Here is a 13,607-nt window from a genome sequence, read left to right as displayed (position 1 = left end):
CTTTGCTACTCTGGTCTGAGGATATTATATAGAATCTCATTGCTCTCAAATTCATGACCTTGCTTTCTGATAAAATTTAACGTGCAGAATGCTGATTTGGTGTTTGATTACTCCCTCGACTTTTAATCAAAACATCTTTTTATTTCCTCTTTGCTTCCATGCCGTTTAAGCATGAAGTGTGCTTTGCTGATCGGGCCCAAAGGAGTAGGATCATAAAAGCCTTCACTGTCACTTAGCTCCATGAGGACAGACAGGAAGACGCTGGGCAGACCAAGCTGGGAGAGCACTGAGGGTAGCCTTGTAGAGGGATTTCCTGAAAGGAAAAAGTGTGCAATAACAAAATAGATCTCTCTCTGCAAGCAACCTTTTTAAAAACTCAGTTTTAATTTGTGGGGATGATTTAATAAAGTGCAGCTGGCCAGCAAGAGTAGACTCAATGTTTTCTGAGAATTGCACAGTGCTTGATTTCTGGGACCAGCTGGAGCTCTTGATGTTCAGATTCTAGAGTGAAGTGGCCTTGCTGCGGGCTTTCTGTTCCTGAATGGTTAATGTTAACAGGGTAATTTTGTAGAGATAGAAGTTGGGTACCAGTTGATAAACGAGGCAGGGTTTATTTACATTTCTGGTCACGTGGGTCACATAGTAGAGGGGCAGTAACCCTCTCAGAATACAGTGGGCTCAATTCATGAATAGGAAGACTTAGCAGGGGAGGAGCCACGATCCCGTGAACTGGTAGCCTCTATTGGCCAATCTCCTATGCTCAAGGGTAGCGAACAATAAGGAGTAAGATTTAGCTCCAGCCCTAGCAAATATATTTATAGTCCAGGAGAGGAGACTGGCACAGAAGTTGATGATCCCCATATGGGCCGTTTCCTCAGCCTTAGCACTGTTGAGATTCGGGACCAGATAACTCTTCACTGCAGGGCTGTTCTCTACATTGTAGGATGTTAGCAGCATCCCTGGCCTCTACCCACAAGATACCAGCAGCACCCCCACCAACCCCACGGTTGACAAGCAGACCTATCCTCAGACATTGCCAAGTGTCCCCTGAGGGGCAAAATTGCCCTCGTTAAAAACCGCTGGTGTAGGGAGGCGGTGAGCACTGTTTGTGTCAAGGGAAAGTCCAGAATGCTCTAGGAAGGGAGGAAGGATGCCCAGGTAGCCTTGGAGTAAAGTGAGGTGGTCATGAAAGTTCCCTTGAGGTGGTGACCCTGTGTCTGGTGCGAAGCACGAGGGGCGCTAACATGTGGAGTAAGACCAGCATAACAAAGGACCACCCGCATCCTGAACATGCAGAGGGTATGCAGGACAGTCAGTCTCTACCTCAGTATTGCGGGGAAGTCAAGGGTGTGTGTGTTGGGGTAGTGGACGGTAGGACATGAGACTGTGAAAGGGCAAGTGTGTCACCATAGGCTGCGAGGAGTATCTGTGGGCACAGGTGTGTCATTGCCGGACCTGCAAGCAGTGGGTTGGGAGGATCAGACTTCTGATCGTTCTGGCCACGGTGTCAAAGATAGGTTACAGTGGGCTCTCGAATGCACGGGGTGCTGTGCTACTCACTTCACTCTTTCCACTCGGTCCTCACAACAGGCTTGGGAGAAGGAAGCCCATTTATATAGACAGGGATTTAAAAGAGCCAGGCCTCCCCACTCCCCACTCACTGCTGCGCATCTTGCAGGAGAGCAGGACCAGGACCTTCCGTGAGATGGTACAGAGGCCTCTTCTGCAAGATGAACTGGGCCTGGCTTATCTGACAGTTTTGTTTGGCATCTGCTGTGAAGGAGGTGATGTCAGGGCTTCTGCCATGAGCCCACGCACATAGGAGGTGGGGGGATCCTCCCAGGGACTCGTTAGGCAGACATAGGTCAATATGCAGTCGTTAAGAAGCAGGACAGCCATGTGCCTCCTGTGTTGTTCTTTTCTCACATCACACTTTCATCAGGCCCCAGATGTTTGTTTACTTCAGCAAGCATTTACTGGGCACCTCTTACGTCCTCATAGGGCTCTGGGGGAGATGAGGAACTTGAAACCTGTGATCCTCACTTTTGCAAGAGGAGCTTGACCTCGAAAGAAAAGCAGCTCATTTTGGATGTGCCTGAGGACCTGCCCCTCACCTCTCCCTCTCTAGGAAAGCCCGTTTTCCATTTTTTTTTTTTAAGATTTTATTTATTTATTCACGAGAGACAGAGAGAGAGAGAGAGGCAAATACACAGGCAGAGGGAGAAGCAGGCTCCATGCAGGGAACCCGATATGGGACTCGATTCTGGGACTCCAGGATCATGCCCTGGGCTGAAGGCAGGCATTAAACTGTTGAGCCACCCAGGGATCCCCGGAAAGCCCGTTTTCCTATGGGAAGAATTGATTGCTGAAAAGTTTGGCTAAGGGAAGTTTCCAGGAGAGGAAATGGACCAGGCTGGCCTTATCCTGGTGAATTTCCTCGCAATGGAACCCCTGGAAGAGGCAGTGGAATTGGCCATCTTCCCCATGCTCTGTTGGGCTTCCATTCACAGGCTACGTGCGGAGCCCTGTTCTATTATGTACGGCATTTAATTCCCATAGCAATCTATAGGTACTATGACTCTCTCCTCTTCACATATGAAGACATGAAAATACAGACAAGCTAAGTAGTTTGCCCAGGGTCACACAGCCTTTCTGGAATAAACTCAGGATTATAACCCAAGGCCATCAGCCACAACAACCAGGGCCTATGACATTGGCTGCCATACAGTGCTGCCTTCTGCTGAGCTGGCTAAGGGCTAGAGGGAAGGGGCACATTCTAATCAGAAGAGTAACAGGTCACTTTATCAAGAAATGTGCAGAGTCAAGCAGGGTAGGCACATGGTAGAAAGAGAATAGAATTTATTTTATTTTTTTAAAGATTTTATTTATTTATTCATGAGAGACACAGAGAAAGAGGCAAGGACACAGGCAGAGGGAGAAGCAGGCTCCCTGCAGGGAGCTCGATGAAGGACTCAGTCCCAGACCAGGATCACAACCTGAGCCAAAGGCAGACACTCAACCACTGAGCCATCCAGGTGCCCAAGAGAACAGAATTTACATCAGACAACCCAGGTGGTGTTGGTAACTGATACTAACTAGTTTTGTAACCTGGAGTGTCAGCTAACCCCACCAAAGCTCAGCTGTCTCATATTGATCTTGAGGTTAGCAATATTGACCTCTCAGGTAGTTTAAATATCAGATAGACTCTATAAGAGTGTCTAAAACAGGGACGCCTGGGTGGCTCAGTGGTTGAGTGTCTGCCTGTGGCTCAGGCCGTGATCCCAGAGTCCCAAGATCAAGTTCCACATCAGGCTCCCCATAAAGATCCTGCTTCTTCCTCTGCCTGTGTCTCTGCCTCTGTGTGTCTTTCATGAATAAATAAATTAAATCTTAAAAAAAAAATAGTGTCCAAAACAGCTCCTGACACTAAGTAAATACTCTGTAGATACAAGCCGAGTAAAAGATGAATGAGGGGTGCTTCATGGATACAGGTTTGATTGGCCTTGAAAAAAGTGTCAAGTTCATTAACAAGAGTATAATAAAAATCAAACCCATGGAGAGTGTTCAGGAAATGGATCCAGAGGCATGTGTATGTTAGGGCCACTTATACTGAGATCGTACCATGTGCTGTCACAGTCCTGTGAGTCATAGACCATTAATAACCATGAATTAGGGAACTGTGCTATGTATGTAGGGTTTCCCCATTACATGCATTTTACAGATGCTTAACCACAGGCTGCTCTGGGACACAGCCTCTCCTCAAATGTCTGCTGAACTGAAGAACAGGCTGCACTTGACACAGAGTGTGTCCAGCTCAGAACGCACGGCTTGACTTTGCTCTCACTCCCTGTCCTACTTCTCAGGATCCCACTCATGTCTGCTTGCCTGGGTTATACTCCTCAATAAAGCAGTATCAGCCCATGGCTTTGGCCTCAAGCACTGCTTCTGAGGAAGCCAGAACAAACACAGACCTTTTTTCTTTTTTTTGGTCAAAGAAAATACATTGAGGTAGATATGCGTGGGAGAAAGAACCCCATTTCCATACACAAGAGGATAACCCAATTGTCTATACTTTTATACAGTTTCTATTTCTAAAATTTTCAATTAGCTAAATGATTGTTTTATTATACTATTTAAACATATGCATTAGTTTCTTCCCAAATCAACAGATATGATGTGTAGACATAAGCTGAAAAACCACAGTGAGAATAAAAAGAATAAAGAAAATAGATATTCCATTAGCATGAATTCAGGGGGAGCTATAGGCACCTTCATCATCTACTATTTTATACTATCATCATTTTAATGAAATTAAAGAAATAATTAAATGTTGAATTTCATATATTGGAAGAGGCATCAATTAGAATATACAAAAATGTAGTAAACACATTGAGCATACTAAATACATTTCAATTATTTCCTAACTTCCTTAGGTGTTAAAGACAACCACACGACTTACCATGACTTGGAGTTTCAAGTCTGTTCAACAAAGCTTCATTCTGAGACTTATTCCAAACTGAATTTCATTCAGAGAGCCTTGGGAAATCTCTTTTGGCCCAAGTGCTGCATAGTGAATCCTAGATCCAACAGCATTCCCCATTAGTCCCTTAGTGTTTATTCTCCAGGGACCAATATTAATGCGAGCAAAAAAATTTTTTTTAAATTAAAAAAAAAAACTGCCTTGGATTTTGCATGCTTTCACCAGAAAAGGGGTTAAATCTCTTTCACTTCCCTAGGCAGGTCTGTTTTGTAGTGAGAATCCCACTGATACAGTAGGAAAGAGCTCTGGGAAATCTCTACCCCCAAGTGGCCCATTTCACAGATGAGGACACTACCCAGACACAATGACCATCCTTGAGGTGAACTATTCTCAGACTGGGTAAACATGGCTAACTAAGATGGCAGGATCTACATTTCAAAAACTTAGAAGAAACAGTCTGTTATTCACATAGCTCATTCATTTGATAAATAACAACTTTGCTAGAAGAACCAAATTAGTTTTGGAAAGGATGAAGTCCCTTATGCTAGAGTTTTCTGGAATGGCGTTTTAACTTTGCTTTTCCTACTTGTGCTGCAGGTAGACTGAGAAGGGTTAATGCCAATTTGTATAGCTATTTCTATGCATGTAATTATGTAGTACTTCCTTTACCTTTATTTCCTCCAGTCCTACTTCCTAGCAACTTGCAAACAAAAATCCATATCCTGGCCATATTCATTCCATCTTTCTACAGGAGTAAGCTGAGAGTCTTCTGATGGTTCCAGTCTGAGCTATGGAGTCAGAATAACTGGATTTGAATTCTGGTTCTGCCATGGACCAGATCCCTGAATTTGGGCAACTGACTTGATAGTGCCTAAGTAACCTCTTTCTATCATCGCTTCCTCACCTATAAAATTACGATGGTTTCAGTACCCATCCTCCCATCTTGCTTGTACAGTGCCTAGTGTTGTTCCTTTAAAAAAATATTTTATTTATTTGACAGAGAGAGAGAGAGAGAGAGAGAGAGAGGGATTGAGAGAGTTCAAGCCAGGGGAGGAGGCAGAAGGAGAAGCAGACTCCCCACTGAGCAGGTAGCCAGATGAAGGGCTCCATCCCAGGGCCCTGGGATCATGACCTGAGCAGAAGGCAGATGCTCAACCGACTGAGCCACCCCTGGATGCTTTTCACACAGTAAACATTTGACAAATGTTGGCTACTGATAAATGCTTAAAAAGTATTTAGTTAGAAAGAACATATTAAGGGGAAGGAGGGTAATTACCACAAAGAAGCAACCTGTAGATTCTTGCTTAGACCTTTTCAGCTCCTATATTTTAGGAACTAACATAATTTCTCATGCTCCCAGAAGGAAAGAGGGAAAGAGGATGCATACCTATTTTTTTAACACCAGAACCTTGTTGTCAGATAAAATTTACATATATAAGGCATAGTATGCTTCCAAAACTTAGGGTGCAAATTTAGCCACATTACCTCCCCCACCCACGCCACCCACGCCACGCCACCCCACTTAATAGCTAGAACACTCAAGTACTCTGTTAAAAAAAAAAAAAGCCCCAGATATTCCCCTTTATTCAAGAATCCCAGGGGCTTGTTGGGTCAATACCAGGTGGAAGGAGAAATGGCCTTGCGTTGTTTTACAACCTCCTGCTGCTCCTCCTGCCCGGAGGTTGGTCCCTGTGTGGACAGACCTGCAGATTCCGCAGGCGGCACCCAGCAGGGGCTCAGCTCCAGCTCCTGGCGTGGTGGTCACAGCTCTGAGAGCACGGTCATAGGACCAGCATTGCTCTCCAGGATATACAAGTGCTGCGCCGAGGGCTGCCAGCAAAAGCCACACACTTCCGGCTCAAGCCAGCCTTTGTTCCAGACCGCAAGCCCTTTCTCTCAGCCTGGGTCCTCACCCTCGCTACCTCTTCTCTCCTTAATCACTACCTATTTTTAGGATTTTTCACCTATGCAAATGTGTCTGCCTCCTCCACTGTTTACCAGGGCTGCCGTAGCTAAGCACCACAGACTGAGTGGCTCAAACAGCAGAAGTTTATTTTCTCATCATCCTGGAGGCTACAAGTCCCAGATCAAGGTGTCAGCAGGATTGGTGGCTTCTGAGGCCTTTGTCCTTGGCTTGCAGATGGCTGTCTCTTCCTTGTGTCCTCACATGGCCCCGTCTCCAAATACAGTCCCATCTGAGGTCCGGGGGAAGAGTGGGGTGTGGAGGCCGAGAAAATTAAGGCCATTCCACTTTAAGTTCAGCATTAGCACAAGTACAGCCATCCCAGGCCCCTGTGAATAAGAGCTGAACTTTACCTTACTTCAGTTACAGGAAGAAAACAGCTTACAGCTTAACGTCCTAGGAAGCCCCTATTAGAATGAGAACAGAGCTCAATGCCCTTGAAAGCCCCCTATCAGAATGTAAACAGAACTTGACAAATTCCTCCACCCCTTCTGGAGGTCCCCTAGACCGTTCTATAAAAAACTAAGCTGAAACCCACCTCGGGGTCCAAGTCCTTGCTCCCTGCTCCGCTGTGTCGGGTACACTTGGACCCAAGCTCCCGTAAATAAACCCTCGTGTGTTTGCATCGGTGTCGGCTCCTTGGTGGTTTCCCGGATTCGCGATCTTGGGCACAACATGGGGGTGAGGACTTCAACATTTGAAATGTCGGGGGAATGCAGTTTTCAGCCCATGATGCCAATAATTAACTCTACATACTTAGGGGTATAAATTAACCGTTTTAATTTAAGAGAGAGAGGGTGGGAGGAGAGACGAAGGGAGGGAAGGCAGGGGGAGAGACAGAGAGATTGATTGGTTGACTGGAATGTTCCAGGGAGGCTCTGTTCTTCCAGGACCATGGGCACCCCGGGCCAACCTCACTAGGATAAGCCACTCGAGTGGCTGTTCAAACATTTAAAGGGGGCCCCGCTCCACCCAGAAGCCCAGAGTGAAAGAGATGGCTGCAGAGCGTCTCCGGTTGACATGAGCGTGGAGGGTCTGGGCCCTTCCCTCTCTCCTGTGACAGGCACCCTGCAGAAACCTTTGGCCCCGAGGATTGCAGGCCCCCCCCATGAGTTCCTCACAGCTACACAACTCATCAGAGTTTGAAACGGGCGTGCACGGTATCACCTGACCATCCTTCCATTCTCGAGGCTCACTGTCGCTGCAGGGCTCCCGAGGCCTTCCCGCCCCCATGCGCCCAGGCAGGCCCCGCGCGGCCTGCTCCAGTTTTTGGCTTTGCTTCTTTTGGGGGGTGGGCTGGTTTACCACCTGCCGGCTCCGATACCCAAGACAAGCCAAGAGGCAACAGTTAGATGCAGCCTCCCTGTGACCTCTTTGCACACACCAGGCCAATAAAACTCGGGCCGAATGACAGTGACAGCTGCCTCGTGGCATTCAGAGGGACTCGAGCGGTTCAGTTCCGCGGTCTCAGGGACAAGTGTATCATTACAGCCGGGCTGCTGGGAGAGAAGCCACCCACACCCACCTCGGGGACGGAGCAGGGAGGGGACTCTCAGGCACCTGCAAGGCCCCACTGAGCGCCCTCCGCGAGCTCCCTGCCGGCGACAGCTTGCGGGGGACACTGTCCCAGCCTGGGGTGCCCAAGGCCAGTGGGTGAAGAGGAAGGAGGATGGGGGCCAAGCAGTCAAGGGCTCCCTGCAGGGACAAGGGCCCCCGGAGGATGGTGCTCCTGCGCGGGAGGCAGCCCTTCGCCCCGTGGGACGACAGCCTGCTCCCGGGCAAGGACCCCCGGGCCCTGCTGAAGCGGGGCATGCGCCACGTCAGCTTCAGCCTGGTCACCAAGGGAATGACGGACGTCCCCGACTTCCTGTGGGGCTTGTCCGAGGTGCAGAAACTCAACCTGTCTCACAACCAGCTCAGGGCCGTGCCGGCCGACGTGGGCAAGCTGAGCCGGCTGGTGGTCCTGAACCTCTGTGGGAACCGCCTGCGGAGCCTGCCCCGGGAAATCAGCGTCCTCCAGAGCCTCAAGGTCCTGTTCCTGAACATGAACTGCCTGACCGAGCTGCCCGCCGAGCTGAGCGCCTGCAGGAGCCTGGAGGTCCTGAGCCTGTCCCACAACTGCCTCTCCCAGCTCCCCGCCAGCCTCGCCGACCTCTCCAGGCTGCGGAAGCTCAACCTCAGCAACAACTATTTTGCTCACATCCCCATCTGCGTGTTCGCGCTGAAGGAGCTGGATTTCCTGCACGTGGGTTCCAACCGCCTGGAAAACATCGCCGAGAGCATTCAGTGCCTGGCGGGCCTGCAGATCTTCATCGCCGAGAGCAACAACATCCACTCCTTCCCACGGTCGCTCTGCCTGCTGACCAGCCTGGAGCTGCTGAACCTCAACAACAACGACATCCAGACCCTGCCGGACGAGCTCTACCTGCTGTGGAGACTGGGGCGGATTGCCTGGAACCCCATGGACAAGGGGCTCCACATTTCCCATAACCCGCTTTCCAAGCCTCTGCCGGAGCTGGTGGAGGGGGGGCTGGACATGCTCTTCAGTTACCTGAAGGACAAAAAGCACCACTGACCGGACCCCAGGGGTGCAGCCGGTCGCCGGCTCGTGGACACCTGTCGCACCTGCCGGCTGGGTACCGCTCCAGCCCCAGCTTTCTGCTCTTACTGTTCATGTTGGTTAGCGCTTGTGTCCGTATTTGCCGAATGGTATTGAGCACTCATTCTACGGAGGTGTTTGCTTTTACCTGTGTACGTGTCTAAGAAGCCCCATGATGTGTGATGTTCATCTCATCCCAAACATGTCTTTGGTTTTCTCCAAAGAGAAACCATTCCAATTCTCCCAAGGAGCAGTGGGAGTCAGCCCTTGGGATAGTTGACAGCAGGTCCGATTCAATGGGACTCAGAAGTCAGATTTTTGCTAAGTATGTGCCGTGGGCCAAGGGTGGCATGAGACACTGACACCATCTGGTTTCAACCCTCGAATTGGCAGCCTGCAGTCAGGGCGCAGCCCCGAGACGTGCTCCTGCATCAGCCTCCATCAAGCATCACTGAGGACCAAAGAGCAAGCTAGAGCCCTGCTCTGCTGGCAACGACCAGGTCAACCAGAGCTTTCTCCCCCCTGAGTTCTGGGGGAACAATCATAAGAAATGTGTTTCTAAAATGACCGTAAAGTAACAATCGAGCTGCTCATGTTTACGTCTGCTGGTGAGTGACGGGAATAGCATGATGGCTTTCGGATAATAAATACAAACCAATTTTAACACAGTTTCAACCTTCTTTCCCAATCCTCTGGCACCCCGTTATACCCCTCTGCTTTTCTAGAGACTCCAGATGATGGTTAAATCATCCAATTCTAATTCCTCTTCTCCCTTACTAGATTTGCCCTCTCAGGGGTGAGCTAATAATTGGGGGAGAAAATTATCAAATGGCAGGAAAGAGGAGGTGAGGCATAGGCAAGCAACACACACAGAAAGTAATTACCCTTTTCACATTCAAAGGAGGGTAATATTTGCCACTTGGCTTTTGCATGTGGACATTTAAAAAATGAGTTTGGTGACATTTAAAAGTTCTTTGAACAAAAGGCTCTGTAAAACTATTAAGTTTGTTTTGCTTTTAATTCTAAGAGTACACAGCTGTTAGTTAAACATGGACATTAGGATGAGCAATTACAGAATTCCTGCCACCAGGGTCATCGGATCTTAACTGCTGTCACAGCAGCCAAGAGCCCCTAAGACATGACGGTTTATACAGAGGTAAAGAAATTCCAATGAAAAGGTGGCAGTGAAGAAAGCACAGTCCCTTCAGATCACTGGAGAGCCAACTGCTCAGGTTTGGGGGCCGATTTGTCTATAGAATATAGCAAACGATATCAAGACTTAGATTTGGGGTTGTTGCCAAGACTTGTCTAATTTCTTAATACCCTTGGTTAAACATGTATTTCTTAGCACCTTCTTTAGGCTGAACACTGGGCTAGAAGCTCGAGAGGAATAAATGTCCTGCTGCTTCTACCAAGGAACTCATGGTCTGGAGAAAGAGACAGACCCATGTGGGTTTCTATAACATGTGGCAGGTTGTGATCCCTGCTAAAGGGAATTGTAAGCAAAGTCTACAGCAGGGTTGACACACTGGACGGTGTGGACTAGACTGAGCCCCGAAGCCTCAGTAACCAAAGAACGGTGACTGAAGGACATGACACGAGCCAGTCACACCCTCCGTTCCCTAGAGTTATTTCGTCCCCATCCGCCACCCCCACCCCGCTGGGAAAGAATGCAGTGGGGAACCCCCTCTCAGGTTCTGAGCTCAGGCAACTTTAGCATGGAGCTGCTCAGAGGGGTCCACATAACTTATCCATGGAAAAATCACTTTTCCCAGTAGACTCCCAAGTCAATTTTCCGATACACAAAAGAGGGAGGCCAGTTCCTGTTGGCTGTTGGCTGTTATCATCAGATACCAGAGTTCCATTAGCACGTTCATGCGTGAGCTCTTCTGTTGCACCACTGCAAACAGATCTTACCAGTGTCACGGGGAGGCAGCTGAAGAAATCCCCTCTCAACTCCCCCTCCTGCAGCATGGAGATCTGTGTGTCCCTGCCAGGCGCACACAGGCACACTCCGGTAGCCTCACCCACGTTAGCCCGCTGGAGCCAAGGCTATTTAAAGACTTCAGTGGAATTCTTCCTTGACCTCATGACTCAGTGGGACTTGCAGGGCGAGCCTTCCTCCGCAGAGCAGAACTGGGCAGATCGCTTACTGCAGCTTTTTGGCTGGAGCGCACGCAGCTGTCAGACAAACACCAGCATGTGCCAGGATCACACCCGTTGCTGTCTGCTGCTGAAGAACTACTTGGGCTCACACTGAATTTCCATGACCTTGCACTGGGCAGAGGCAGGCCCGGACAGCAGCACTGCGCCTTTCCTGCTGAACCATCCTTTTATTTTCTCTCCTTGCTTTTTCAGTCACTTGATCTCACAGTAACTCGACTCCAGGGAAAGCACGGAACCATATTTTGAAGGTGACCCAAGAGCTGATTATACTTCCTTATAGGAAAAAAAAAAATGGTATCGACTTGGTTGCCAGCTGCACTGGTACCTTTCAAAAGTATAGTAGCAAGGGTTTCTTTCTCATGCTCAGCGTTGAGGAAATCATACGAGTAATAGTAGTTGCCCGATATGATTTAGATATTGATTCTTTGTGAATGCTCCTTTTTTATTGATAAAGGGAAGTGCTGAGAAAAAAAAAACAGTAAAAGTGCATAGTTGTTCAAAAATGGCAATGTGGACGGACTTTGACACAACCTTCAGTGTCTTTGCTGTCAAATTCAGCAGTTTGCTGACTGACTGTGAATGCTTCTTGCTTCTCTTTTGTAGTTCTAATACTGTCACATTCAAATAACTCCCAGGTATTTCTAAGGCTTTGGAAATCAAAGCGCTGAGGATGGCTGCACTGGCTGTGGAGTGTATTTAGCCAAAGAATACGCACTAATTGGGTGCTTGATGCGGGGAGCTGGCGGCTCGCATTCCCGATGATATTGTGGTTTTCATGTCACTTGGCTCTCTGTAAGGAGCAATCTCAGTGGTGTGTTCAGAAACACCTTTTGAAGCTGTTGCAGACTACAAGCGTACAATTAAGAAAAAAATCCTGCGTTCATGGGAAAGTAAGATGACTTTGAAAAGACACATCTGTTCAAGGAATAATACCGCTAAATGCATAAACCTGCTGCACAGTAGAAGGAAAAATGAAGCCATTTCTCTGCTTGTTGACTTAATAAATGGTTAATAGAAGAATTGTGCTCCATTTTTGGGCTTTAGTTAATAGACTGGCTTTCTGTAGTTACCTAAGATAGAGTAACTTCGGAGCGGTGCACCTGTATCTCACAATGAAGTCATGCTGGCACTGGAAAGGGAAAGAGGGAATGATGTTATTATTTGCAGGGACACATTAAACTAAGCCCCTTTCTTGTGGTGATGGATTATTGCTTTTTAAGATTCCATTTCATATGCCTCAAAGCACACACTGAATATGCATTTTGGTAGCTATGCATTACAAACAGAGGAAGATTAAAGGACGATGGGCTTGGTCCCTGGAAGACACAGGCAGGTATCAGCATCCTGAGATTACCTGGGTGCATGAGGCTGGGCTGGGGTGCTTCTCTTCAGTAATACAGATGGGCTAGGGGGAGTCTGGATAGAGTCACTGAGATGTTGTTACAAATGATGAAAGATAGAAGATAAGTTCAGAAAAGGATCTAGAAACCAAAAGAGGCAGAGATTCAACCTGTTAGACTTAGTGAACATGAAGTTCTACTCAATTGTTCCATCGATATCTATTTAAGTACCTACATGTGTTCTATCTTATTACTCCACCAAGGAATTCTTTTCAGTTCTCTGTGAGATACACTTGAGAAACACAAAATACCCAGCCTGGATGAAATGTGCAACTAAATACCAGTACCCAGTAATTATAATTCATCCAAGAACACCAAAATACAGCACCTTCAAATATTTTAAGAAAACAAAATAAAATTCAGAGAACATGAAAACGATTATAAATAATAACGGGAACAATCTTGACCTTGTGGAGAAAAGAACTTTTTACAAGAGTTCCTTTTAAGTTACCTGTCAAGTTATGCATTGAATCCAAAGCATTACTAATTAAAAAGAAAAGGACAGCATAGTAATAAAAGGGAAGCAGAGAGGGCTCATAATGAATTTGTAAGAGCTTGGGCGTCATTAGGCAAACATCACTGAAAGCGATTAGCATGAAGCTTGCTATGCAGATTTTTGAAGTGGTGTCAAAGGAATCTACTTGCAAGGAGAAGGCGTATTTTCTGCTGCTTCTAGACTCACTATTTCAGCACGAGACAGAAAATGGAAGATGAACTGGAGTCCATCCCCAAAGTCTCAAAGTATTTCCTGATGCTCTGGAGAGAAACATGCATTGTGAAAGCTACAAGGCTATTGGCTGCCAATGGAACATTGTGTCATCACCCATGTTCTTTTTTCTGGAGTTCCCCGGAAGCCAGTGTGCCAGGACATGCCACTCCTCGGGAGAAGCCCATGTTCTTCTGTCTCCTGAATGTCATGCACCTGGGGAGAGGCTTTGCAGGGTGGTAGGGAAAGTTCTGCACCGAGAGCCAGATGGGTCAGTTGCATAGCATTTACCG

General features: G+C 47.6%; 1 protein-coding gene and 1 long non-coding RNA gene across 2 annotated transcripts; one reads left to right on the top strand and one right to left on the bottom strand.

The window, feature by feature from the left end:
* Positions 1–6,511: 6,511 nt before the first annotated feature.
* Positions 6,512–11,086, bottom strand: LOC140634635 (uncharacterized). Its single transcript, XR_012032041.1, has 2 exons — positions 10,960–11,086; positions 6,512–6,772 (listed from the first exon to the last, which is right to left on the bottom strand). It is a non-coding gene; the product is annotated as an uncharacterized lncRNA (long non-coding RNA).
* LRRC30 (leucine rich repeat containing 30) lies at positions 8,011–9,099 on the top strand. Its single transcript, XM_072828463.1, has one exon. It carries the CDS (start codon positions 8,113–8,115, stop codon positions 9,016–9,018), a length of 906 nt encoding a protein of 301 aa, XP_072684564.1. The 5' UTR covers positions 8,011–8,112; the 3' UTR covers positions 9,019–9,099.
* Positions 11,087–13,607: the final 2,521 nt, after the last annotated feature.

This window comes from Canis lupus, chromosome 6, assembly GCF_048164855.1.
Source record: "Canis lupus baileyi chromosome 6, mCanLup2.hap1, whole genome shotgun sequence".
NCBI classification, from domain to species: domain Eukaryota; kingdom Metazoa; phylum Chordata; class Mammalia; order Carnivora; family Canidae; genus Canis; species Canis lupus.
Note: the sequence above shows the minus strand (reverse complement) of the source record. Positions and strands in the feature narration are given on the sequence as shown.

Coding starts and splice junctions, on each gene's coding strand:
- LRRC30 (XM_072828463.1), top strand. CDS start 8,113: ATGGGGGCCAAGCAGTCAAGGGCTCCCTGCAGGGACAAGGGCCCCCGG.